At 40.7% G+C, this 27810-nt stretch overlaps 2 protein-coding genes across 2 annotated transcripts in view; both read right to left on the bottom strand.

The window, feature by feature from the left end:
- The window catches only part of LOC311114990 (NLR family CARD domain-containing protein 3-like), a gene marked incomplete at its 5' end in the record, with an annotated part of 126348 nt that overhangs the window by 65546 nt on the left and 32992 nt on the right, over positions 1 to 27810 (bottom strand). The window lies entirely within an intron of this gene.
- On the bottom strand, positions 3121 to 6777 carry LOC311114989 (stonustoxin subunit beta-like). The gene is made up of 3 exons (XM_084190215.1): positions 6608 to 6777; positions 5532 to 5578; positions 3121 to 5202 (listed from the first exon to the last, which is right to left on the bottom strand). Exons 2-3 carry the CDS (start codon positions 5551 to 5553, stop codon positions 4676 to 4678), a joined length of 549 nt encoding a protein of 182 aa, XP_084046341.1. The 5' UTR covers positions 5554 to 5578; positions 6608 to 6777; the 3' UTR covers positions 3121 to 4675.

Raw genomic sequence — 27810 nt, 5'->3', positions numbered from 1 at the left:
CCGGCTGTCCCTCTAGCAAGGGGGAGACATAGTAGCCATGCAGCCCGCCAGGAAAAGGTCAGGATTTTCAGTTTGACTTCCTCGTCTGATGAGTCACTCACCTCAGTGTTCTCTTACTCAACAGTGTGAACATGTCTATGTGTCTTTCGTTGGAATGTCTGTTTCTTGTTTCCCGTTTTGTGATTTCTCTGTTCTCTTTTTGTTTCTGGAGACTTGTCCGATGTTGACCTTTTTACCACAGGCTGAACAATCCATGTCCTTACACCAGCATGTGACTTGATTTCCCCGTCTCTGATTTTCAGTTGAAACTCTGTTGAAATGTTTTATTTATTTGAAAGGAACACAGACAAGAACAAATAGCAGCAGGAATGGTTATACAGCTAGAGACACAATACTGTTAAAATATATATCAGAATAAATAGCAGCAGGAATGGTTATACAGCTGGAGACACAATACTGTTAAAATATATATCAGTATATTATGGAAACTAGTTATTGCAGATAAATACAATTATAATAAACCACATATACAATCACCCACCTCAGCTGCATCAACTCACCCTCCAACCCCTCCTGGGACCACCCCAACCCACCCTCCAACCCCTCCTGGGACCACCCCAACCCACCCTCCAACCCCTCCTGGGACCACCCCAACCCACCCTCCAACCCCTCCTGGGACCACCCCAACCCACCTTCCAACCCCTCCTGGGACCAACCCAACCCACCCTCAAACCCCGTCAGGGACCACCCCAACACACCCTCCAACCCCTCCTGGGACCACCCCCACCCACCCTCCAACCCCTCCTGGGACCACCCCAACCCACCCTCCAACCCCTCCTGGGACCACCCCAACCCACCCTCCAACCCCTCCTGGGACCACCCCAACACACCCTCCAACCCCTCCTGGGACCACCCCAACCCACCCTCCAACCCCTCCTGGGACCAACCCAACCCACCCTCCAACCCCGCCTGGGACCACCCCAACACACCCTCCAACCCCTCCTGGGACCACCCCAACCCACCCTCCAACCCCTCCTGGGACCACCCCAACACACCCAACCTGATCTCCATTAAATTAAATACTAAATCAAGGTACACATTTGCACAAAAATTATAATTACTGGTTAATCTGTTGGGTAAAACCCACTACAGGAGTTATTTTATGGTTTCAGCTGCAATTGTTGTTTGGCTAGCCCCATGGATCCTAGCAGTGGATAGTTCTAAATAAATGATATCTATAAAAGTGCTGATCCAATGAGGTGTGGTGGTTGCCATCTTAGTTCCAACATCTTTTTAGCTGCTGTCCAACCTGACAACATTATACGTCTTTGCTGTAATGACAGTGGTGAATTATCATTCAGTAATAACAGTTTGGGGGAACAAGGTATGAAGATACCTCTTTCCAAAACATGCCCCTGATCACTCCCAGTACATATTTATTAAAGGAGCCCAAGGCACCTTGATTACATAGATCGCACAGAGGAGCAGTTGTGATTTCTATTAAAATATGTTTTCTAGGTGGAAGGTTTATCCTGTGTATGAGATTACAATGTATCAGCTGATGATTAGGATTGTTAGATGAACCCACTAAGTTCCTGATGAACTCAACTGGTGAGCCTCTTTAGCAGCTAGTTCCATGGACACACTGATTTCAATGTCCTTTGCCAAGGTCAGATGACTTTCAGTCAACAGTCTCTTTTGTGTAGCTTCACTCCGTAGTCCACATACTAGTCTGTCTCTAATGATGTCATTTAGAACAGCATTAAACTCAGTGTTCTGGTAGTTTCTTTAATGCAGCAGCAAACATTGTTACTGATTCTCCCTCTTCCTGATGTCTCCTGTGGAACCTGAACCTTTCAGCATTAACTAGTGGTTCTGGTGAAAAATGTCCTTTAAGTATCTCCACAATATCCCCATACGTCTTATTACCTGTTCTGTCTGGCTGTAGCAGGCTGCCTAGTAAATTAAATGTCTTTGGCCCCATTACACTAAAACATGTAGGCACAATGTTGTCCTCATCCATGTCATTTACAAGAACAAAATATTCAAACTGTTCTGTATATGAGCTCCACTGATCAATACTTTCATCAAACTGTCCAATGTTTCCAACATTTCCAATAATTTTTCGTATCTCAATAAGCTCCTGATTGTCTCTCACTTCAATATTGTCCTCAACCAAAGCAATATTTTCCTCAGTCACGTGATCTTCATTCACTTCACTCACTGAAGTTTCCACCTAAATTCGCTCATTTAGCAGTTTTAATTAAAAGGTTTGTCTTCACAGTTGAATAAATGTCCTCCCTTTTAATCACGTTGTTTTCCAGCTCCGATGTCCGTCTCCAGTCCTTTTCTGCCGTCCATGACGATGTTAACTCCAGTGGAGGAAAAAGTACCCAAATGTCAAACTTGATTAAAAGTAAAGATACCTTAATAGAAAATGACTCAACTAAAAGTGAAATTCACCCAGTAAAATACTACTTGAGTAAAAGTTCAAAAGTAGTTGGTTTTAAATATACTTAATTATCAAAAGTAAATGTAATTGCTAAAATATGCTTAAGTATCAAAGGTAAAATACAAGTACAAATCATTTCAAATTCCTTACATAAAGCAAACCAGACGATTTTCTTGTTTTTAAAATGTACGTTCAGCCAGAGGCAAACTCCAACACTCAGACAATTTACAAACAAAGCATTTGTGTTTAGTGAGTACCCCAGATCAGAGGCAGTAGGGATGTTCTCTTGATAAGTGTGTGAATTGGACCATTTCCTGTCCTGCTAAGCATTCAAAATGTAACGAGTACTTTTGGGTGTCAGGGAAAATGTATGGAGTAAAAAGTACATTATTTTCTTTAGGAATGTAGTGAAGTAAAAGTAGTCAAAAATATAAATAGTAAAGTCAAGTACAGATACCCCAAAAAACTACTTAAGTAGTACTTTAAAGTATTTTTACTTAAGTAATTTACACCACTGGTTAACTCTCTTTCTTAGCTATCTCGACTATGCACTTGCCTCTTCTAGCAATACACTGTGCTAACATTAGCCTAGACTGTACCACAGAAAATAACAGTTTTAAACAGTTGTAAAAACCCACTTCTTCCAGACAGAATAGTTCCTGTAGATTCAGACTTACTCATCACCAATCTTTTGTTATGTCTCGTGGGTTTCATAACCACGTCTGTATAACAATTCAATAATGATGAGACGGGAGACAGGAATCAGTTCAACCATTTATCTGGAACGTGATCATCTCAATACATACAAACCCCCATGATGCTCTGCGGCACAACCCCAATATACAACAAATACATACATAAGTAAATGGACACGAAACAAAACTCATAGAGGAATTTTAATGTTCAGTTGTAGAAAGTAGGGCCATGGGATAGGGTCAGAAAGGTCAGTATGTTTGATAACTGGTTCCAGAGGTGACATGACAAGCATAAGGTCCATTATAACACAGTGAAGTAGAGGTGGGAGCTAAAAGCAGACATGGACAGTGAGACGGTGTGAGGAGGTCAGGGGTGAAACACTAGATCAGGACAGGTAGAAATGGCAGGGCTGGTTGTGTTCAGTGTGTGTGTCCAGTGTGTGTGTGTGTGTCCAGTGTATGTATGTGTGTCCAGTGTGTGTGTGTGTGTGTGTGTGTGTGTCTAGTGTGTGTGTGTGTGTGTCCTGTGTGTGTGTGTGTGTTCAGTGTCAGTGTGTGTGTGTGTTCAGTGTGTGAGTGTGTGTGTTTAAAGTGTGTGTGTGTGTGTGTCCTGTGTGTGTTTGTCCAGTGTGTGTGTGTGTCCAGTGTGTGTGTGTGTTCAGTGTGTATGTGTGTGTGTTCGGTGTGTGTGTGTGTTCTGTGTGTGTGTGTCCTGTGTGTGTGTGTGTGTCAGGTGTGTGTGTGTGTGTCCTGTGTGTGTGTGTGTGTCAGGTGTGTGTGTGTGTGTGTGTCAGGTGTATGTGAGTGTGTGTGTCCAGTGTGTGTGAGTGTGTGTGTCCAGTGTGTGTGTGTGTCCTGTGTGTGTGTCCTGTGTGTGTGTGCGTGTCTAGTGTGTGTGTGTGTGTCCAGTGTGTGTGTGTGTGTGTGTCAGGTGTGTGTGTGTGTCCAGTGTATATGTGTGTGTCCTGTGTGTGTGTCCAGTGTGTATGTGTGTGTCCTGTGTGTGTGTGTCCAGTGTGTGTGTGTGTCCAGTGTGTGTGTGTGTGTTTGTCCAATGTGTGTCCAGTGTGTGTGTGTGTGTGTGTGTGATTAGTGTGTGTGTGTCCAGTGTGTGTGTGTGTGTGTGTGTGTCCAGTGTGTGTTTGTCCGGTGTGTGTGTGTTCAGTGTGTTTGTTCAGTGTGTGTGTGTGTGTGTGTACAGTGTGTACAGTGTGTGTGTACAGTGTGTGTGTTCAGAATGTGTGTGTGTGTCCAGTGTGTGTGTGTGTGTGTCCAGTTTTTGTGTGTGTCCAATGTGTGTGTGTCCAGTGTGTGTGTTTGTCCAGTGTGTGTGTGTGTCTAGTTTGTGTGTGTGTGTCCAGTGTGTGTGAGTCCAGTGTGTGTGTCCAGTGTGTCAATGTGTGTGTGTGTGTGTCCCCACTGTGTGTGTGTGTGAATCTAGTGTGTGTGTGTGTGTCCAGTGTGTGTGTGTTTGTCCAGTGTGTCTAGTGTGTGTGTGTGTGTGTGTCAGTGTTACCATGGTTATTATTTACAGGGACACTGAGGCGCCATCATCCCAAACCCAAAACCCTGGATAGAGGGGCTCAGTGAATGTGGAGTGGAATGTGTTCAGGTGGGTCAGTGTGTCAGAGGAGACCCTGTAGAAGGACAGAGTGCCGGCTGGCCAGTCCAGATACACTCCTACTCTGTGGGAGCTGGAGGAGCGGACGTCTATGGTAGTGTACTTATTATTGTGCCTGGCATAGTAACGGTTGTCATAGCAGTCCAGACTCCAGGACTTGTCATTGCGTCCAAGCCAACAGTCATTACCCCCTCCTCTCCTGCTGATTCCTTTATATGTCACTCCTATATCAGCCTCTCTCCCACTCCACTCTACCTCCCAGTAACAGCGCCCAGTCAGACCCTCTCTACACAGCAACTGACTACAGACCTCAAATCTCTCTGGGTGATCAGGATACGGCTGCTCATCTCTCCTCCATGTCACCTTTCTGTTCTCCTCAGACAGAGAGAGGAATCTGTTTGCTGTGTTTAGGTCCAGTGTGAGATCACAGACATCTGATGGATGAAACCAGACACAATATTAGAAATCATCATCATTCACATTAGAATGTTAACTCACTTTTCACTAATTCATTTAATGTAGATGTTTCTAGGTATCAAAAGGAGAAGTTAAGGTAACTTGAGACTTGTTGAATGATCATATGTTATACTGTATGGTAATATAAAACACACTTATTCCCATCAATTACACACACACACACACACACACACACTGGACACACATACACATCCTGAACACACACACACACACACTTACACTGAACACACACACACACATTGTCAAAGCAACTCTAGTCATATTCTTCACAGCAGTCAACACTCACATTTTCTAAGTCCAGGTTTCATTGTGTTCTCTCCACCATGTTCCACACTGTAGCGGTAAGCAGAAGAACAGACAGTCATTGAGGGATAAACCTGAACTCACACACACACACACACACACACACACACACACACACACACACACACACACACACACACACACACACACACACACACACACAGTGTGTGTGTCCAGTGTGTGTCCAGTGTGTGTGTGTGTGTGTGTGTGTGTGTCTGTCCAGTGTGTGTGTGTGTGTCCAGTATGTGTGTGTGTGTGTCCAGTGTGTGTGTGTGTGTTTGTCCAGTGTGTGTGTTTTTCCAGTGTGTGTGTGTGTGTGTGTGTGTGTGTGTGTTTCCAGTGTGTGTGTGTGTGTCCATTGTGTGTGTGTGTGTGTCTAGTGTGTGTGTGTTTGTCCAGTGTGTGTGTGTGTGTCCAGTGTGTGTGTGTGTCCAGTGTTTGTGTGTGTGTGTGTCCATTGTGTGTGAGTGTGTGTGTGTGTGTGTGTGTCCAGTGTGAGTAAGTCTGTGTGTTTGTGTGTGTCCAGTGTGTGTCCAGTGTGTGTTTGTGTGTGTGTGTGTCCTTTGTGTGTATGTGTTCGTGTGTGTGTCCAGTGTGTGTTTGTATTTGTGTGTGTGTCCGGTGTGTGTCCAGTATGTGTGTGTGTGTGTGTGTGTGTGTGTGTGTACAGTGTGTGTGTATGCGTGTGTGTCCAGTGTGTGTGTGTATGCGTGTGTGTCCAGTGTGTGTGTGTATGCGTGTGTGTCCAGTGTGTGTGTGTGTCTAGTGTGTGTGTGTGTCCAGTGTGTGTGTGTGTGTGTGTGTGTCCAGTGTGTGTGCGTCCTTTGTGTGTGTGTCCTTTGTGTGTGTACTGGTGGACACACACACACACACACACAGGACACACACAGGACACACACACACTGGACACACACACACACACACACACACACACACACACACACACACACACACAGTCATTATATAACTTAGTCCAAGCGGTGGTCAGAATGTTTGTCTTAACTAGCCTGATAACTCCAACATGTCTGATATGAACATTGACATAAACCCTCTACATACTTGAGTTTCTCCAGTCTGCAGTGTGGATCCTCCAGTCCAGCAGAGAGCAGTCTGACTCCTGAGTCTCCTGGGTGATTGTAGCTCAGGTCCAGCTCTCTCAGGTGTGAGGGGTTTGACTTCAGAGCTGAGACCAGAGAAGCACAGCCTTCCTCTGTGACTAGACAGCCTGACAGCCTGCAAAGAGTCAAATCATATTAAAACCACACTGCTATTCTTTGGTGGTGAAAATAGTGGCAATATATTTTTTCTACATATTCAGATATATCAGTGTCCTGAAACCTGCCATATCTATTCATAAATTAATGTATCATTATTAGAAATGACAAATTATCAAAGTATTACTTGTAGATAGAAAAATGCATATTACAAATATTTGAGTAGACTGACCAGAGCAGTTTAAAAAGCAGTATCAGTCAAAAGACAGACAGTGAGGTATCAGATTTAGATTGTATTGAGTATACAGTCCACACCATATCTAGTTTGACAGTGAAAATTACATTTTAAATGTGGCTCTATACTCCAGCATTTTGGATTTGAGATCAAATGTTTCATATGAGGTGACAGTATATAATGTCACCTTTTATTTGAGGGTATTTTCATACATATCTGTTTCAACGTTTAGAAATGAAAGCACTTTATGTATCTAGTCCCCCTATTTGACGAAGTCATAAGTATTCTAACTAATTCACTTATAGTGTATTAAAGTAGTCAAAAGTTGAGTATTTGGTCCCAAACTCGTTGGTTGCATTTGCAGTTTGTTTTGGTTGTGTTTTGGGATATGTTTTGTCCAATAGTAACTGAATGGTGGATGATGACTGGAGTAATTTTCTGTCTAAGTGAGTAGATAACATGTTTCTAAACACTACTAACTGAATCCTGATGACGCTATGATTAAGAAAAATCATGAATGAATCATGAATAATAATGAGTGAGAAAGTTACAGAGGCTATAACAAAACATGCTAACCTCTCACCATTAACATCAAATAAAAGGTGACATTCTGTACTGTCGCCTAATATGAAACATTATATCTCAAATCCAAAATGCTGGAGCATAGCACCAAATGTAAAACTGTAAGCTTCACTGTCCAAACACATATGGTGTGGACTATGTGTGCCTGGTAAACACATGTGGATCTGGTGAACAGTTATCACTTGTTGACCAACTACAGGAATACTGACCTCAGAGTCTCCAGTTTACAGTGGGGATTCCCCAGTCCAGCAGAGAGCAGCTTCACTCCTGAATCCTTCAGGTCATTGCTACTCAGATCCAGCTCTCTCAGGTGTGAGGGGTTTGACTTCAGAGCTGAGACCAGAGAAGCACAGCCTTCCTCTGTGACTAGACAGCCTGACAGCCTGCAAAGAGTCAAATCATATTAAAACCACACTGCAATTCTTTGGTGGTGAAAATAGTGGCAGTATATATTTTCTACATATTCAGATATATCAGTGTCCTGAAACCTGCCATATATATTCATAAATTAATGTATCATTATTAGAAATGACAAATTATCAAAGTTTTGCTTGTAGAGAGACAAATATAGAAGTACAAATACAGTGGTGTGAAAAAGTGTTTTCCCCCTTCCTGATTTGTTATTTGTTTGCATGTTTGTCACACTTAAATGTTTCAGATCATCAAACAAATTTAAATATTAGTCAAAGATAAAATGCAGTTTTGAAATGAAGGTTGTTATTATTAAGGGAAAACAAAATCCAAACCTACATGGCCCTGTGTGAAAAAGTGATTGCCCCCCCTGTTATAACACAACTCAACTGTGGTTCATCACACCTGAGTTCAATTCCTCTAGCCACGCCCAGGCCTGATTACTGCCACACCTGTTCTCAATCTAGGAATCACTTAAATAGGACCTGCCTGACAAAGTGAAGTAGACCAAAAGATCCTCAAAAGCTAGACATCATGCCGAGATCCAAAGAAATTCAGGAACAAATGAGAAAGAATGTAATTGAGATCCATCAGTCTGGAAAAGGTTATAAAGCAATTTCTAAATCTTTGGGACTCCGGCGAACCACAGTGAGTGCCATTATCCACAAATGGCGAGAACATGGAACAGTGGTGAACCTTCCCAGGAGTGACCGGCCGACCAAAATGACCCCAAGAGCGTAGCGACGACTCATCCAAGAGGTCACAAAAGACCCCACAACAACATCCAAAGAGCTGCAGGCCTCACTTACTCAGTTAAAGTCAATGTTCATGACTCCACCATAAGAAAGAGACTGGGCAGAAATGGCCTGCATGGCAGAGTTCCAAGACGAAAACCACTGCTGAGCAAAAAAACCATTAAGGCTCGTCTCGTTTTTGCCAGAAAACATATTGATGATCCCCAAGACCTTTGGGAAAATACTCTGTGGACTGACGAGACAAAAGTTGAACTTTTTGGAAGGTGTGTGTCCCATTACATCTGGCGTAAAAGTAACATCGCATTTCAGAAAAAGAACATCATACCAACAGTAAAATATGGTGGTGGTAGTGTGATGGTCTGGGCCTGTTTTGCTGCTTCAGGACCTGGAAGACTTGCTGTGATAAATGGAACCATGAATTCTGCTGTCTACCAAAAAAACCTGAAGGAGAATGTCCGGCCATCTGTTCGAGACCTCAAGCTGAAGCGAACTTGGATTCTGCAGCAGGACAATGATCCAAAACACACCAGCAAGTTCACCTCTGAATGGCTGAAGAAAAACAAAATGAAGACTTTGGAGTGGCCTAGTCAAAGTCCTGACCTGAATCCTATTGAGATGCTGTGGCATGACCTTAAAAAGGCAGTTCATGCTCTCAAACCCTCCAATGTGGCTGAATAACAACAATTCTGCAAAGATGAGTGGGCCAAAATTCCTCCACAGCGCTGTAAAAACATCATGGGAATTCAAATGTTTGATTGCAGTTGTTGCTGCTAAGGGTGGCCCAACCAGTTATTAGGTTGTAGGGGGCAATCACTTTTTCACACAGGGCCATGTGGGTTTGGATTTTGTTTTCCCTTAATAATAACAACCTTCATTTCAAGACTGCATTTTGTGTTTACTTGTGTTATCTTTGACTAATATTTAAATTTGTTTGATGATCTGAATCATTTAAGTGTGACAAACATGCAAACAAATAAGAAATCAGAAAGGGGGCGAACACTTTTTCAAACCAAATGTAAAACTGTAAGCTTCACTGTCCAAACACATATGGTGTGGACTATGTGTGCCTGGTAAACACATGTGGATCTGGTGAACAGTTATCACTTGTTGACCAACTACAGGAATACTGACCTCAGAGTCTCCAGTTTACAGTGGGTATTCCCCAGTCCAGCAGAGAGCAGCTTCACTCCTGAATCCTTCAGGTCATTGTTACTCAGATCCAGCTCTCTCAGGTGTGAGGGGTTTGACTTCAGAACTGAGACCAGAGAAGCACAGCCTTCCTCTGTGACTAGACAGCGTGACAGCCTGCAAAGAGTCAAATCATATTAAAACCACACTGCTATTCTTTGGAGGTGAAAATATATTTTTTCAACATATTCAGATACATCAGAGTCCTGATACCTGCCATATCTATTCATAAATGATTGTATTATTATTAGAAATTATCAAAGTATTGCTTGTAGATAGAAAAATGCATATTACAAATATTTGAGTTGACTGACCAGAGCAGTTTAAAAAGCAGTATCAGTCAAAAGACAGACGGTGAGGTATCAGATTTAGATTGTATTGAGTATACAGTCCACACCATATCTATTTTGACAGTGAAGCTAAAATTTTTAATGTGGCTTTGTACTCCAACATTTTGGATTTGAGATCAAATGTTTCAGATGAGGTGACAGTATATAATGTCACCTTTAATTTGAGGATATTTTAATACATATCTGTTTCACCGTTTAGAAATGAAAGCACTTTATGTATGTAGTCCCCCTATTTGAAGAAGTCATAAGTATTCTGACCAATTCACTTATAGTGTATTAAAGTAGTCAAAAGTTTAGTATTGGGTCTCAAACTCGTTGGTTGCATTAGCAGTTTGTTTTGGTTGTGTTTTGTTACAGAGCCTACAACAAAACATGCTAACCTCTCACCATTATCCTGAAATAAAAGGTGACATTCTGTACTGTCGCCTAATATGAAACATTCTATCTCAAATCCAAAATGCTGGAGTATAGCACCAAATGTAAAACTGTAAGCTTCACTGTCCAAACACATATGGTGTGGACTATGTGTGCCTGGTAAACACATGTGGATCTGGTGAACAGTTATCACTTGTTGACCAACTACAGGAATACTGACCTCAGAGTCTCCAGTTGACAGTGTGGATCCTCCAGTCCAGCAGAGAGCAGTCTGACTCCTGAGTCTCCTGGGTGATTGTAGCTCAGGTCCAGCTCTCTCAGGTGTGAAGGGTTTGACTTCAGAACTGAGACCAGAGAAGCACAGCCTTCCTCTGTGACTAGACAGCCTGACAGCCTGCAAAGAGTCAAATCATATTAAAACCACACTGCAATTCTTTGGTGGTGAAAATAGTGGCAGTATATATTTTCTACATATTCAGATATATCAGTGTCCTGAAACCTGCCATATCTATTCATAAATGAATGTATCATTATTAGAAATGACAAATTATCAAAGTATTGCTCGTCGATAGAAACATTTATAGTACAAATATTTGAGTAGACTGACCAGAGCAGTTTAAAAAGCAGTATCAGTCAAAAGACAGACAGTGAGGTATCAGATTTAGATTGTATTGAGTATACAGTCCACACCATATCTAGTTTGACAGTGAAGCTAACATTTTAAATGTGGCTCTATACTCCAACATTTTGGATTTGAGATCAAATGTATCATATGAGGTGACAGTATATAATGTCACCTTTTATTTGAGGGTATTTTAATACATATCTGTTTCACCATTTAGAAATGAAAGCACTTTATGTATCTAGTCCCCCACTTTGAAGAAGTCAAACGTATTCTGACCATTTCACTTACAGTGTATTAAAGTATTCAAAAGTTTAGTATTTGGTGCCAAACTCGTTGGTTGCATTTGCAGTTTGTTTTGGTTGTGTTTTGGGTTATGTTTTGCCCAACAGTAACTGAATGGTGGATGATGACTGGAGTAATTTTCTGTCTAAGTGAGTAGATAACATGTTTCTAAACATTACTAAATTAATCCTGATGATGCCATGATTAAGAAAAATCATGAATGGATTATGAATAATAATGAGTGAGAAAGTTACAGAGGCTACAACAAAACATGCTAACCTCTCACCATTACCAATAACAGAGGGGGTATGATCCTTGTTCCTCAGTAACTTTCTCATTCATCATCATTCACGATTCATTAATGATTATTCATAATCATGGTAGCGTCCACATGAATGTAGAAGTGTTCAGAAACATATTCTATTCTTACTGACAATACAAGTGAAGTGACTCCAAAATGACAGGACATTATTCACCATTCAGTTTCTATTGGGAAAAACATCATCCAAAACACAACCAAGACAAACTGCAAATGTATTCAACAAGTTTGTAGAATCACAGGCTTGATGTAATCACTGCAGGTAAGGAATATGGGACCAAATACTAAACTTATGACTACTTTACTACAATATAAGTGACTATGTCCAAATTATTACGACTTTTTCAAATGGGAGCACTAGACACATAAAGTGATTTCATTTCTAAACATTAACACATATATGTATGAAAATACTCTCAAATAAAAGGTGACATTATATACTGTTGACTAATATGAAACATTCTATCTCAAATCCAAAATGATGGAGTATAGCACCAAATGTAAAACTGTAAGCTTCACTGTCCAAACACATATGGTGTGGACTATGTGTGCCTGGTAAACACATGTGGATCTGGTGAACAGTTATCACTTGTTGACCAACTACAGGAATACTGACCTCAGAGTCTCCAGTTTACAGTGTGGATCCTCCAGTCCAGCAGAGAGCAGTCTGACTCCTGAGTCTCCTGGGTGATTGTAGCTCAGGTCCAGCTCTCTCAGGTGTGAGGGGTTTGACTTCAGAGCTGAGACCAGAGAATCACAGCCTTCCTCTGTGACTAGACAGCCTGACAGCCTGCAAAGAGTCAAATCATATTAAAACCACACTGCAATTCTTTGGTGGTGAAAATAGTGGCAGTATATATTTTCTACATATTCAGATATATCAGTGTCCTGAAACCTGCCATATCTATTCATAAATGAATGTATCATTATTAGAAATGACAAATTATCAAAGTATTGCTCGTCGATAGAAACATTTATAGTACAAATATTTGAGTAGACTGACCAGAGCAGTTTAAAAAGCAGTATCAGTCAAAAGACAGACAGTGAGGTATCAGATTTAGATTGTATTGAGTATACAGTCCACACCATATCTAGTTTGACAGTGAAGCTAACATTTTAAATGTGGCTCTATACTCCAACATTTTGGATTTGAGATCAAATGTATCATATGAGGTGACAGTATATAATGTCACCTTTTATTTGAGGGTATTTTAATACATATCTGTTTCACCATTTAGAAATGAAAGCACTTTATGTATCTAGTCCCCCACTTTGAAGAAGTCAAACGTATTCTGACCATTTCACTTACAGTGTATTAAAGTATTCAAAAGTTTAGTATTTGGTGCCAAACTCGTTGGTTGCATTTGCAGTTTGTTTTGGTTGTGTTTTGGGTTATGTTTTGCCCAACAGTAACTGAATGGTGGATGATGACTGGAGTAATTTTCTGTCTAAGTGAGTAGATAACATGTTTCTAAACATTACTAAATTAATCCTGATGATGCCATGATTAAGAAAAATCATGAATGGATTATGAATAATAATGAGTGAGAAAGTTACAGAGGCTACAACAAAACATGCTAACCTCTCACCATTACCAATAACAGAGGGGGTATGATCCTTGTTCCTCAGTAACTTTCTCATTCATCATCATTCACGATTCATTAATGATTATTCATAATCATGGTAGCGTCCACATGAATGTAGAAGTGTTCAGAAACATATTCTATTCTTACTGACAATACAAGTGAAGTGACTCCAAAATGACAGGACATTATTCACCATTCAGTTTCTATTGGGAAAAACATCATCCAAAACACAACCAAGACAAACTGCAAATGTATTCAACAAGTTTGTAGAATCACAGGCTTGATGTAATCACTGTGGGTAAGGAATATGGGACCAAATACTAAACTTATGACTACTTTACTACAATATAAGTGACTATGTCCAAATTATTACGACTTTTTCAAATGGGAGCACTAGACACATAAAGTGATTTCATTTCTAAACATTAACACATATATGTATGAAAATACTCTCAAATAAAAGGTGACATTATATACTGTTGACTAATATGAAACATTCTATCTCAAATCCAAAATGATGGAGTATAGCACCAAATGTAAAACTGTAAGCTTCACTGTCCAAACACATATGGTGTGGACTATGTGTGCCTGGTAAACACATGTGGATCTGGTGAACAGTTATCACTTGTTGACCAACTACAGGAATACTGACCTCAGAGTCTCCAGTTTACAGTGGGGTTTCCCCAGTCCAGCAGAGAGCAGCTTCACTCCTGAATCCTTCAGGTCATTGTTACTCAGATCCAGCTCTCTCAAGTGTGAGGGGTTTGACTTCAGAACTGAGACCAGAGAAGCACAGCCTTCCTCTGTGACTAGACAGCCTGACAGCCTGCAAAGAGTCAAATCATATTAAAACCACACTGCTATTCTTTGGTGGTGAAAATATATTTTTTCAACATATTCAGATACATCAGAGTCCTGATACCTGCCATATCTATTCATAAATGGATGTTTCATTATTAGAAATGACAAATTATCAAAGTATTGCTTGTAGAGAGAAAACTAGAATCATTTTAAAACCACCCTGCTATTCTTTGGTTTTGAGTAATTATCTTTCTAAGTGGGTAGATAACATGTTTCTAAACACTACTAAAGTAATCCTGATGATGCCATGATTAAGAAAAATTATGAATGAATCATGAATAATAATGAATGAGAAAGTTACAGAGGCTACAACAAAACATGCTAACCTCTCACCATTAACATGAAATAAAAGGTGACATTATATACTGTTGCCTAATATGAAACATTCTATCTCAAATCCAAATTGCTGGAGCATAGCACCAAATGTAAAATGTATGCACGCATGACTGTAAGTCGCTTTGGATAAAAGCGTCTGCTAAATGGCATATTATTATTATTATTATTATTATTATTAAAACTGTAAGCTTCACTGTCCAAACACATGCAGTGAGGGAAAAAAGTATTTGATCCCCGGCTGATTTTGTTTGTTTGCCCACTGACAAAGAAATGATCAGTCTATCATTTTAATGGTAGGTTTATTTGAACAGTGAGAGACAGAATAACAACACAAATATCCAGAAAAGCTCATGTCAAAAATGTTATAAATTGATTTGCATTTTAATGAGGGAAATAAGTATTTGACCCCCTCTCAATCAGAAAGATTTCTGGCTCCCAGGTGTCTTTTATACAGGTAACGAGCTGAGATTAGGAGCACACTCTTAAAGGGAGTGCTCCTAATCTCAGTTTGTTACCTGTATAAAAGACACCTGTCCACAGAAGCAATCAATCAATCAGATTCCAAACTCTCCACCATGGCCAAGACCAAATAGCTCTCCAAGGATGTCAGGGACAAGATTGTAGACCTACACAAGGCTGGAATGGGCTACAAGACCATCACCAAGCAGCTTGGTGAGAAGGTGACAACAGTTGGTGCGACTATTCGCAAATGGAAGAAACACAAAATAACTGTCAATCTCCCTCGGCCTGGGGCTCCATGCAAGATCTCACCTCGTGGAGTTGCAATGATCATGAGAACAGTGAGGAATCAGCCCAGAACTACACGGGAGGATCTTGTCAATGATCTCAAGGCAGCTGGGACCATAGCCACCAAGAAAAAAATTGGTAACACACTGCGCTGTGAAGGACTGAAATCCTGCAGCGCCCGCAAGGTCCCCCTGCTCAAGAAAGCACATATACAGGCCCGTCTGAAGTTTGCCAATGAACATCTGAATGATTCAGAGAAGAACTGGGTGAAAGTGTTGTGGTCAGATGAGACCAAAATCGAGCTCTTTGCCATCAACTCAACTCGCCGTGTTTGGAGGAGGAGGAATGCTGCCTATGACCCCAAGAACACCATCCCCACCGTCAAACATGGAGGTGGAAACATTATGCTTTGGGGGTGTTTTTCTGCTAAGGGGACAGGACAACTTCACCGCATCAAAGGGACGATGGACGGGGCCATGTACCATCAAATCTTGGGTGAGAACCTCCTTCCCTCAGCCAGGGCATTGAAAATGGGTAATGGATGGGTATTCCAGCATGACAATGACCCAAAACACACGGCCAAGGCAACAAAGGAGTGGCTCAAGAAGAAGCACATTAAGGTCCTGGAGTGGCCTAGCCAGTCTCCAGACCTTAATCCCATAGAAAATCTGTGGAGGGAGCTGAAGGTTCGAGTTGCCAAACGTCAGCCTCGAAACCTTAATGACTTGGAGAAGATCTGCAAAGAGGAGTGGGACAAAATCCCTCCTGAGATGTGTGCAAACCTGGTGGCCAACTACAAGAAACGTCTGACCTCTGTGATTGCCAATAAGGGTTTTGCCACCAAGTACTAAGTCATGTTTTGCAGAGGGGTCAAATACTTATTTCCCTCATTAAAATGCAAATCAATTTATAACATTTTTGACATGCGTTTTTCTGGATTTTTTTGTTGTTATTCTGTCTCTCACTGTTCAAATAAACCTACCATTAAAATTATAGACTGATCATTTCTTTGTCAGTGGGTAAACGTACAAAATCAGCATGGGATCAAATACTTTTTTCCCTCACTGTATGGTGTGGACTATGTGTGCCTGGTAAACACATGTGGATCTAATGAACAGTTATCACTTGTTGAAAAACTACAGGAATACTGACCTCAGAGTCTCCAGTTTACAGTGGGGATTCCCCAGTCCAGCAGAGAGCAGCTTCACTCCTGAATCCTTCAGGTCATTGTTACTCAGATCCAGCTCTCTCAGGTGTGAGGGGTTTGACCACAGAGCTGAGACCAGAGAAGCACAGCCTTCCTCTGTGACTAGACAGCCTGACAGCCTGCAAATAGTCAAATCATATTAAAACCACACTGCTATTCTTTGGTGGTGAAAATAGTGGCAGTATATTTTTTCAAAATGTTCAGATACGTCAGTGTCCTGAAACCTGCCATATCTATTTATAAATGTATCCTTATTAAAAATTAAAAATGATCAAAGTATTGCTTGTAGAGAGAAAAATATAAAGTACAAATATTTGAGTAGACTGACCAGAGCAGTTTAAAAAGCAGTATCAGTCAAAAGACAGACAGTGAGGTATCAGATTTAGATTGTATTGAGTATACAGTCCACACCATATCTAGTTTGACAGTGAAGCTAACATTTTAAATGTGGCTCTATACTCCAGCATTTTGGATTTGAGATCAAATGTGTCATATAAGGTGACAGTATATAATGTCACCTTTTATTTGAGGGTATTTTAATACATATCTGTTTCACCGTTTAGAAATGAAAGCACTTTATGTATCTAGTCCCCCTATTTGAAGAAGTCATAAGTATTCTGACCAATTCACTTATAGTGTATTAAAGTAGTCAAAAGTTTAGTATTTGGTCTGTCGTAGAATTACAACATTATGTTAATCACACCTTTACAGTAGGTTGCGAAAGTATTCTCAGTTGGATTGAGGTCTGGGCTTTGACTAGGCCATTCCAAGACATGTAAATGTTTCCCCTTAAACCACTCGAGTGTATGCTTAGGGTCATTGTCCTGCTGGAAGGTGAACCCTCAAGAATTTCCCTGTATTTAGCACCATCCATCATTCCTTCAATTCTGACCAGTTTCCCAGTCCCTGCCGATGAAAAACATCCCCACAGCATGATGCTGCCGCCACCATGCTTCACTGTGGGGATGGTGTTCTCGGGGTGATGAGAGGTGTTGGGTTTGCCCCAGACATAGCGTTTTCCTTGATAGCCAAAAGCTCAATTTTAGTCTCATCTGACCAGAGTACCTTCTTCCATATGTTTGGGGAGTCTCCCACATGCCTTTTTGCTTATTTTTTTCTTAAAGCAATGGCTTTTTTTCTGGCCACACTTCCGTAAAGCACAGCTGTGTGGAGTGTATGGCTTGAAGTGGTCCTACGGACAGATACTCCAATCTCCGCTGTGGAGCTTTGCAGCTCCTTCAGGGTTATCTTTGGGCTCTTTGTTGCCTCTCTGATTAATGCCCTCCTTGCCTGGTCCATGAGTTTTGGATTGATGGTTGTATAATGCAAGGTATCATGGTATGGATGGTTGTGAGGAGAACCCTCCCTCCAGGTGATTAATTAACACCCAAATTCATAAATTAAGGCAAAGACTTAGTGTCCTATGTTGCATTAGTATGTCTGTATAAACAAGCAGTAAATGAACTGGAGACAGATATTTGGCTCCATGTAAATCTTGATGTCTGTTACATGAGAGCACAATGTACCTTTGTATAATTTCACGTATCTGTTCTTTGTCACAAGGACTCAGGAAGACTATAAAGAGTTGTAAACTAATCCTGTTTATTTTGGGGCTTTAACTCGACACCTTAACTGTAACCTTAGCTTTAACTCGGTGACTGTTAACACTCCATTACTGCAGTAATTAATCAAGCTAAATTGCTTTGAGGAAATCTAAAAGTCTCTCCTTTGATTCGAATAATTACCACGACAGTTCCCATATTCCTTGCCGACAATGACTAAATCAAGCTTGTGACTGCCATGATTAAGAAATATCATGAATGAATCATGAAAAATAATGAATAAGAGAGTTACAGAGGCTACAACAAAACATACTAACCTCTCACTATTAACATCAAATAAAAAAGGTGACATTCTGTAATGTCGCCTAATATGAAACATTTTATCTCAAATCCAAAATGCTGGAGCATAGCACCAAATGTAAAACTGTAAGCTTCACTGTCCAAACACATATGGTGTGGACTATGTGTGCCTGGTAAACACATGTGGATCTGGTGAACAGTTATCACTTGTTGACCAACTACAGGAATACTGACCTCAGAGTCTCCAGTTTACAGTGGGGTTTCCCCAGTCCAGCAGAGAGCAGCTCCACTCCTGAATCCTCCAGGTCATTGTTACTCAGATCCAGCTCTCTCAGGTGTGAGGGGTTTGACTTCGGAGCTGAGACCAGAGAAGCACAGCCTTTCTCTGTGACTCCACAGCCTGACAGCCTGACAAAGAGATCATCATGATTTCACAAACACACTGTTAATTTAACACAAGTAGTGTAGAAGGACAATGGCTGATGTCTCTTTGTCCTGTCTCGGAGCTCTACTGACAATTATTTCGACCTCATGGCTTGGTTTTTGCTCTGACATGCACTGTCAACCGTGGGACCTACAGTGGCTTGCGAAAGTATTCACCCCCCTTGGCATTTTTCCTATTTTGTTGCCTTACAACCTGGAATTAAAATGGATTTTGGGTCGGGGTGGGGGGGGGGTTGTATCATTTGATTTACACAACATGCCTACCACTTTGAAGATGCAAAATATTTTTTGGGGTGAAACAAACAAGAAATAAGACAAAAAAACAGAAAACTTGAGCGTGCGTAACTACTTTGTAGAGCCACCTTTTGCGGCAATTACAGCTGCAAGTCTCTTGGGGTATTACATTTTTTAATTTTACATTTCATTTAGCAGTCGCTATCCAGAGCGACTTACAGTTAGTGAGTTTCTGATCTTTTTTTATAACCCAACCCTGATCTGTTCTTCTCCACAACTTTGTCCCTGACCTATTTGGAGAGCTCCTTGGTCTTCATGGTGCCGCTTGCTTGGTGGTGCCCCTTGCTTAGTGGTGTTACAGACTCTGGGGCCTTTCAGAACAGGTGTACATATACTGAGATCATGTGACACTTAGATTGCACACAGGTGGACTTTATTTCATTTCACTTCACAAATTTGAACTATTTTGTGTATGTCCATTACATGAATTCCAAATAAAAATCCATTTAAATTACAGATTGTAATGCAACAAAATAGGAAAAACGCCAAGGGGGCTGAATACTTTTGCAAGGCACATCTAATTTCCAGTGTCTAGTGTCTGTGTTTATGTTGAAGGTGAATCAACAGTTACTACATCCATTTTTGGATCCACATCCATTTTTGGATCCACATCCATTTTTGGACTTATTAATTAATGATATCTACCCATTGATTCAGAAAATAATATAACTTATAAATGCCTCATGAGCTTAGTTCAACTGCCATGACCGACTTTGGGAAGCTCTGCTCAGCAGAACCCAAAGTACACGTTTTTTTTTACTCCAAACACTGTAAAGCCTCAAAACATGGTTAAAACTATATTTTTTTGTACCATGGATGGTCAGTCTTAGCATCCATCCTCTGTCTATACATTTATGTGGATACATTTCTCCAGCCCAAGCCCAGCTTTTTTACCAAAACAGTGGCAGGGAAGACACTTTGTGGGTGGGTGGGTGGGTGGATGGATGGATGGATGGATGGATAACTGTGAAGTAATGAGTGACCATTTTAGAAAATCATGGGACATATATTTTTGCTGCTTGTAGCCTATAACTGATGCTTCGTGGTCTTATGCAGCCATCTATTGGAAAATTAGCAATTAAAAGTTATTAATTCACATAAAGACATTGGTGAGGCAGCTGATAAATAAAGTGTATTAGATCAGTCTCAAACCTGCCCCACGCCAATTGCTGGACCTTCACACAGAGGTTACTAGGTCACCCAATTCAAACCACATTTGAAAAATAAAACAAATGTGTCTTATTTATCAAGTGTTCTGCCTTGCAATAACAAATATCATAAAATAACTAATAACAACAAAAAAACAGCAAAACGCTTGACAGGTTTTGATTAACAAAATAATCAAAATGTTATTTAGTACTATAATTGTATTTACTAAGATAATATTATTACTAAAATAGTTTCTAAAAGTGTTCTAGGCTACCCTACCCTAGAATTAGGGTTAAGGTTAATGCTAAAATAGGTTATACCTAGGGTTAGGGGTTAGGGTTATGGCTAAAATAGAATTAGGGTTAAGGGTTAAGGCTAAAATAGGTTATATTTAGGGTTAGAGTTTCTGTATAGCACTTTATGACATCTGCTGATGTAAAAAGGGCTTTATAAATACATTTGATTGATTGATTGATAGGTTTAGGGTAAGGCAAAAAAACAGTATGGTTTATAGCTCTCTTGCGCATCCCTGTGGCCGTCTGTGGGTACTACATAACTCATTCACGACATCTGCTAGGTTCATAATCTGAGGTAGCAACTGCGTCAGATCTACAAATCCATTAGCTAGACCACCCGATTAGACAACAATCACCCCATTATATCCATTTGGTTTGCAACTCAGTGAACCTGCGCAGCATTCGCTCAATTCCATGCCTACAAACTAAGATTTCGATGCATATCAAATTACCCAGCAGCCATTTAGAAACAACAAGTCGTCAAAAAAATGGTTATTTCTTACTTAAAAAATGTCTTCTGGCTGTTTAAATCGGCCACATCTTGAAAAAGAGAACAGGGACGTGTTTTTTTTTTTAGATTGTACACTTTTTTCTTAAAACATATATGGTTGACCATGACCAGAAACTGTTTAACGTTTGATGGCTACACGCCATGACAGTGGCTAACCACAACGTGTATTCAGGTGAACAGTGAGGTCGCTCACCAAGTTACCTGAGGTAAACCTAAAGGGTTAACGCTCACTAAGTAGCCATAACCTTGTTAATAATAAGTTACCTGAGGTAAACCTACAGGGTTAGCGCTCACCAAGTAGCTGTAACCTTGTTAATAATAAGTTACCTGAGGTAAACCTACAGGGTTAATGCTCACCAAGTAGCCGTAACCTTGTTAATAATAAGTTACCTGAGGTAAACCTACAGGGTTAATGCTCACCAAGTAGCCGTAACCTTGTTAATAATAAGTTACCTGAGGTAAACCTACAGGGTTAACGCTCACCAAGTAGCTGTAACCTTGTTAATAATCAGTTACCTGAGGTAAACCTACAGGGTTAACGCTCACCAAGTAGCCGTAACCTTGTTAATAATAAGTTACCTGAGGTAAACCTACAGGGTTAATGCTCACCAAGTAGCCGTAACCTTGTTAATAATAAGTTACCTGAGGTAAACCTACAGGGTTAATGCTCACCAAGTAGCCGTAACCTTGTTAATAATAAGTTACCTGAGGTAAACCTACAGGGTTAATGCTCACCAAGTAGCCGTAACCTTGTTAATAATAAGTTACCTGAGGTAAACCTACAGGGTTAGCGCTCACCAAGTAGTCGTAACCTTGTTAATAATAAGTTACCTGAGGTAAACCTACAGGGTTAATGCTCACCAAGTAGCTGTAACCTTGTTAATAATAAGTTACCTGAGGTAAACCTACAGGGTTAACGCTCACCAAGTAGCCGTACCCTTGTTAATAATAAGTTACCTGAGGTAAACCTACAGGGTTAACGCTCACCAAGTAGCCGTAACCTTGTTAATAATAAGTTACCTGAGGTAAACCTACAGGGTTAATGCTCACCAAGTAGCTGTAACCTTGTTAATAATAAGTTACCTGAGGTAAACCTACAGGGTTAACGCTCACCAAGTAGCCGTACCCTTGTTAATAATAAGTTACCTGAGGTAAACCTACAGGGTTAACGCTCACCAAGTAGCCGTAACCTTGTTAATAATAAGTTACCTGAGGTAAACCTACAGGGTTAACGCTCACCAAGTAGCCGTAACCTTGTTAATAATAAGTTACCTGAGGTAAACCTACAGGGTTAATGCTCACCAAGTAGCTGTAACCTTGGTAATAATAAGTTACCTGAGGTAAACCTACAGGGTCAACGCTCACCAAGTAGCTGTAACCTTGTTAATAATCAGTTACCTGAGGTAAACCTACAGGGTTAACGCTCACCAAGTAGCCGTAACCTTGTTAATAATAAGTTACCTGAGGTAAACCTACAGGGTTAATGCTCACCAAGTAGCTGTAACCTTGTTAATAATAAGTTACCTGAGGTAAACCTACAGGGTTAACGCTCACCAAGTAGCCGTAACCTTGTTAATAATAAGTTACCTGAGGTAAACCTACAGGGTTAGCGCTCACCAAGTAGTCGTAACCTTGTTAATAATAAGTTACCTGAGGTAAACCTACAGGGTTAATGCTCACCAAGTAGCTGTAACCTTGGTAATAATAAGTTACCTGAGGTAAACCTACAGGGTTAACGCTCACCAAGTAGCTGTAACCTTGTTAATAATCAGTTACCTGAGGTAAACCTACAGGGTTAACGCTCACCAAGTAGCCGTAACCTTGTTAATAATAAGTTACCTGAGGTAAACCTACAGGGTTAATGCTCACCAAGTAGCTGTAACCTTGTTAATAATAAGTTACCTGAGGTAAACCTACAGGGTTAACGCTCACCAAGTAGCCGTACCCTTGTTAATAATAAGTTACCTGAGGTAAACCTACAGGGTTAACGCTCACCAAGTAGCCGTAACCTTGTTAATAATAAGTTACCTGAGGTAAACCTACAGGGTTAATGCTCACCAAGTAGCTGTAACCTTGGTAATAATAAGTTACCTGAGGTAAACCTACAGGGTCAACGCTCACCAAGTAGCTGTAACCTTGTTAATAATCAGTTACCTGAGGTAAACCTACAGGGTTAACGCTCACCAAGTAGCCGTAACCTTGTTAATAATAAGTTACCTGAGGTAAACCTACAGGGTTAATGCTCACCAAGTAGCTGTAACCTTGTTAATAATAAGTTACCTGAGGTAAACCTACAGGGTTAACGCTCACCAAGTAGCCGTAACCTTGTTAATAATAAGTTACCTGAGGTAAACCTACAGGGTTAGCGCTCACCAAGTAGTCGTAACCTTGTTAATAATAAGTTACCTGAGGTAAACCTACAGGGTTAATGCTCACCAAGTAGCTGTAACCTTGTTAATAATAAGTTACCTGAGGTAAACCTACAGGGTTAACGCTCACCAAGTAGCCGTACCCTTGTTAATAATAAGTTACCTGAGGTAAACCTACAGGGTTAACGCTCACCAAGTAGCCGTAACCTTGTTAATAATAAGTTACCTGAGGTAAACCTACAGGGTTAATGCTCACCAAGTAGCTGTAACCTTGTTAATAATAAGTTACCTGAGGTAAACCTACAGGGTTAACGCTCACCAAGTAGCCGTACCCTTGTTAATAATAAGTTACCTGAGGTAAACCTACAGGGTTAACGCTCACCAAGTAGCCGTAACCTTGTTAATAATAAGTTACCTGAGGTAAACCTACAGGGTTAACGCTCACCAAGTAGCTGTAACCTTGGTAATAATAAGTTACCTGAGGTAAACCTACAGGGTCAACGCTCACCAAGTAGCTGTAACCTTGTTAATAATCAGTTACCTGAGGTAAACCTACAGGGTTAACGCTCACCAAGTAGCCGTAACCTTGTTAATAATAAGTTACCTGAGGTAAACCTACAGGGTCAACGCTCACCAAGTAGCTGTAACCTTGTTAATAATAAGTTACCTGAGGTAAACCTACAGGGTCAACGCTCACCAAGTAGCTGTAACCTTGTTAATAATCAGTTACCTGAGGTAAACCTACAGGGTTAACGCTCACCAAGTAGCCGTAACCTTGTTAATAATAAGTTACCTGAGGTAAACCTACAGGGTCAACGCTCACCAAGTAGCCGTAACCTTGTTAATAATAAGTTACCTGAGGTAAACCTACAGGGTTAACGCTCACCAAGTAGCCATAACCTTGTTAATAATCAGTTACCTGAGGTAAACCTACAGGGTTAACGCTCACCAAGTAGCTGTAACCTTGGTAATAATAAGTTACCTGAGGTAAACCTACAGGGTCAACGCTCACCAAGTAGCTGTAACCTTGTTAATAATAAGTTACCTGAGGTAAACCTACAGGGTCAACGCTCACCAAGTAGCTGTAACCTTGTTAATAATCAGTTACCTGAGGTAAACCTACAGGGTTAACGCTCACCAAGTAGCCATAACCTTGTTAATAATCAGTTACCTGAGGTAAACCTACAGGGTTAACGCAGGCAGGTCTCATTGATAACAATAGTGAAGCTGGCATTGTGACGCAGAACAATGGGCTGGGAATAGAACGTTCTGAAGGCGAGTCGGTGTCACGGAGCTCAACAGAACTAATAGGAGCTGGTAGGGTGAAAAATGCCCAAACATAAGGCCTGTTTTTTCGAGATTACTTCATAACCAGGGACAGAAGGTAATATTATGAAACTGGGCTCCATGGCGGATGCAATGAACTAATTTTATCCGAAATAAACGTTGTAAAAAATGTCACTTGATGCGGCCCAAAAATAATATTAAAAAGTTCAGTCCTTGGACACAGAGGGGTTAAACACTAAAGTTACCGTCCATCTAGTGAAGAGGAGAACCGGACAGAGGGATGGTAGGTAGCCAGCATCCGTCAACGAGAGAGGGAGAAGCCCTTCACGGTACTTAACAGGTGGAAGAAACAACCAGGGAGCTCCATCGGTCCACAAGAAATGCAGGCAGCCGGTGATGATGTAGTGGTAGCTAGGATAACTAGGATGCTGCTGGTAAAGAGTAGCTAGCTTAGCTAGCTGTACCGACTAGCTTGGCTAGCTAGCAGGTCGTTCGTCTGTCCCTCGAGGATGATGACGAACCCGTTGAACCACACAATTAAACAAGACTAGCGAGTGAAAAGGATCTGGCTACACTCATACTGTCACTGACCATTAAGCAAAAAAGCAAATTGAACAATAAACTTCGGTGTCTCAACACTGTAACGAATTCCCTCGTTATTCCCCAACATCACCTCAGCCCACTCTGCGCGTAACTGGACAATATGCTTGGCGCCAAACCGTACGTGGACGCGGACAGTTCTGTACGTGGACGCGGACAGTTCCAGAACGCGGACATGAGCAGAGCAACACAATAAACTAAACCCAGTCTTTACAGTGGCTTACATTAGTAATATTAATTTTTTATTATGGAAAACAAAATTATTCGTTTTTTAAAACAATGTTTTGAGATCTGGGCCCATATCCAAAAAGCGTCTCAGAGTAGAAAATGTGTCGTATAAGTACTGAGAATAAAGCCGTTTTAGTCCTACTCTTATGGGTATAAATTAATGCTATGCATGAAGCCTCTTTATTCATAAGCGTCCCACCTAGTTGGCAGATATTTAGGACACCTCATGAGCTGTACTAACCAGTTAAGAGGTACCAGCAGGTGTCTTGATAATAGAAACATGCAGCGAGTCAGTGGTTCCTGTGCAACATGTAATTGCTTTGGAGCAGTGGTGACCTGTCATTCAGGGCAGAGCCCCACCTGTTTAGCAGATGCTCTTACCCAGAGCGATTTACAGTAAGTGCATTCATCTTAAGATAGCTAGGTGAGACAACCAGATAATACAGTCAAATATACAGGATACAAACATTCAATGTCAGCTAAACAATGGATATATAGCGTTTTGCAATAAAAATAATTATTATTATCTACATCTAAAATCTATTAATTAAACATCTGAGAACAGTAATATTGAAGGTACCCATAAGCAACCATTTCTGATTATTGTGGAAATAGCATTAAGGAAATAAACTCTTAATAATTCTTAAACAAAATTGTCATCTCACCTCTTAGCTTCGGTGTCATGTTCCCCAGAGAGACTCATTTTAGACCACTGACCCCTAAACAGAGATCCAACATGTTGGTTGTAGTTAACACAGTAATTCTTGAATGTGAATTGTTATCATTTATTAATTATCTCTTACAAAACATTTACTAACAGACATATTGAAACAGTCAGGCTATTTAATGCAATCAAATGAACATCTGATTGTGACATCTCTTCTCCATGTTAACTGTCAATAATAATAATAAATCACTGTTTGTTAAGGTAGTTATAGACAGTGCAGCAACACAAGGCCATGTCTCACACTTATTTGTATTCATTAAAAGTCAGCCAATTATTATCTTTAAATCTGTTCTTTTCTAAACGTATCTGAGAATGTAGACAGAAGGGCTAAAACGGGCTTGATTGATCTGCAGGGGGATCAGTGATCTATACAGAAATGTTTTTTGCAACAATTAAGAGATTTTTTATTATTTAAAGTAGGCTAGGTTATAATGTATAACAGTAATTTTTTGTGTAAAGCAGATCAAGGTCTATACCTCAGCCAGTGGCGACCCGTCATTCAGGGCAGGTGGCCTTTCCTGTTTTGCATGTTATTTTGGCATTAATACGTGTCACATATCAGTTTGCAAAAAATGTAAAAATAATATATATATAATTGAGTTAATAAAGCCGCAAAAAAACATGGTCTCTTTTTTGTTTTCTTGAGTAAGGCAGCTCCAAAATGCAGGTGTTTCAACCTAGCTCAGTGCTTTCTGTGGTGGTGGGGCAGCCTAGCTCAGTGCTTTCTGGGGTGGTGGGTCAAGCCAGAAGACAATACAGAGCATTGCTTCGTGATTGGCTCAGTGTTCTGTCACTCATGGGGACACTACGTCACCGCCAAGTCTAAGGGTAGAGCTAGAAAATTCAAGCCCATTGGGTGCTGCCACAGAGTTACATTAGAAGTGCCCATCCAAGAAGGTCATTGGCCAACAGATAAAATGACGTCAAATCACATTATATCTACAGTAGCTTTGATTGGACTGATCAGGTCAACATCATACTTTCAAAATCTTAGCCAGCAGTCATCATCATGAATCAAGTCAACAATCTACAGGCAAATCCTTTTTAATCCTTGTCATATGAAGAGAAATAATGAAGAGAAATGATAGGACAGCTGTCGGGACTCTGCTGTTGGGACTCTGCTGTTGGGACTCTGCTGTTGGGACTCTGCTGTCGGGACTCTGCTGTTGGGACTCTGCTGTTGGGACTCTGCTGTTGGGACTCTGCTGTTGGGACTCTGCTTTATGTAGGCCCTAACAGTTTGTGGCCACCGTTTGTCACCGTTATAGTGCAATGAATGTATTGTTTAGTGTTGTGTTGTGGAGTGGCTTTGCTGGCATGCATCCCCCTTTATTTATGTTTTGCCCCACCAAGATTGACATGCTAAAATCACCACTGACCTCAGCTATAGCCTAGATGACCAGCCTAAACCTGTTCAGATCA

This window comes from Coregonus lavaretus (genome assembly GCF_964263955.1).
Source record: "Coregonus lavaretus genome assembly, contig: HAP1_SCAFFOLD_824, whole genome shotgun sequence".
Classification (NCBI taxonomy): Eukaryota; Metazoa; Chordata; class Actinopteri; order Salmoniformes; family Salmonidae; genus Coregonus; species Coregonus lavaretus.
Note: the sequence above shows the minus strand (reverse complement) of the source record. Positions and strands in the feature narration are given on the sequence as shown.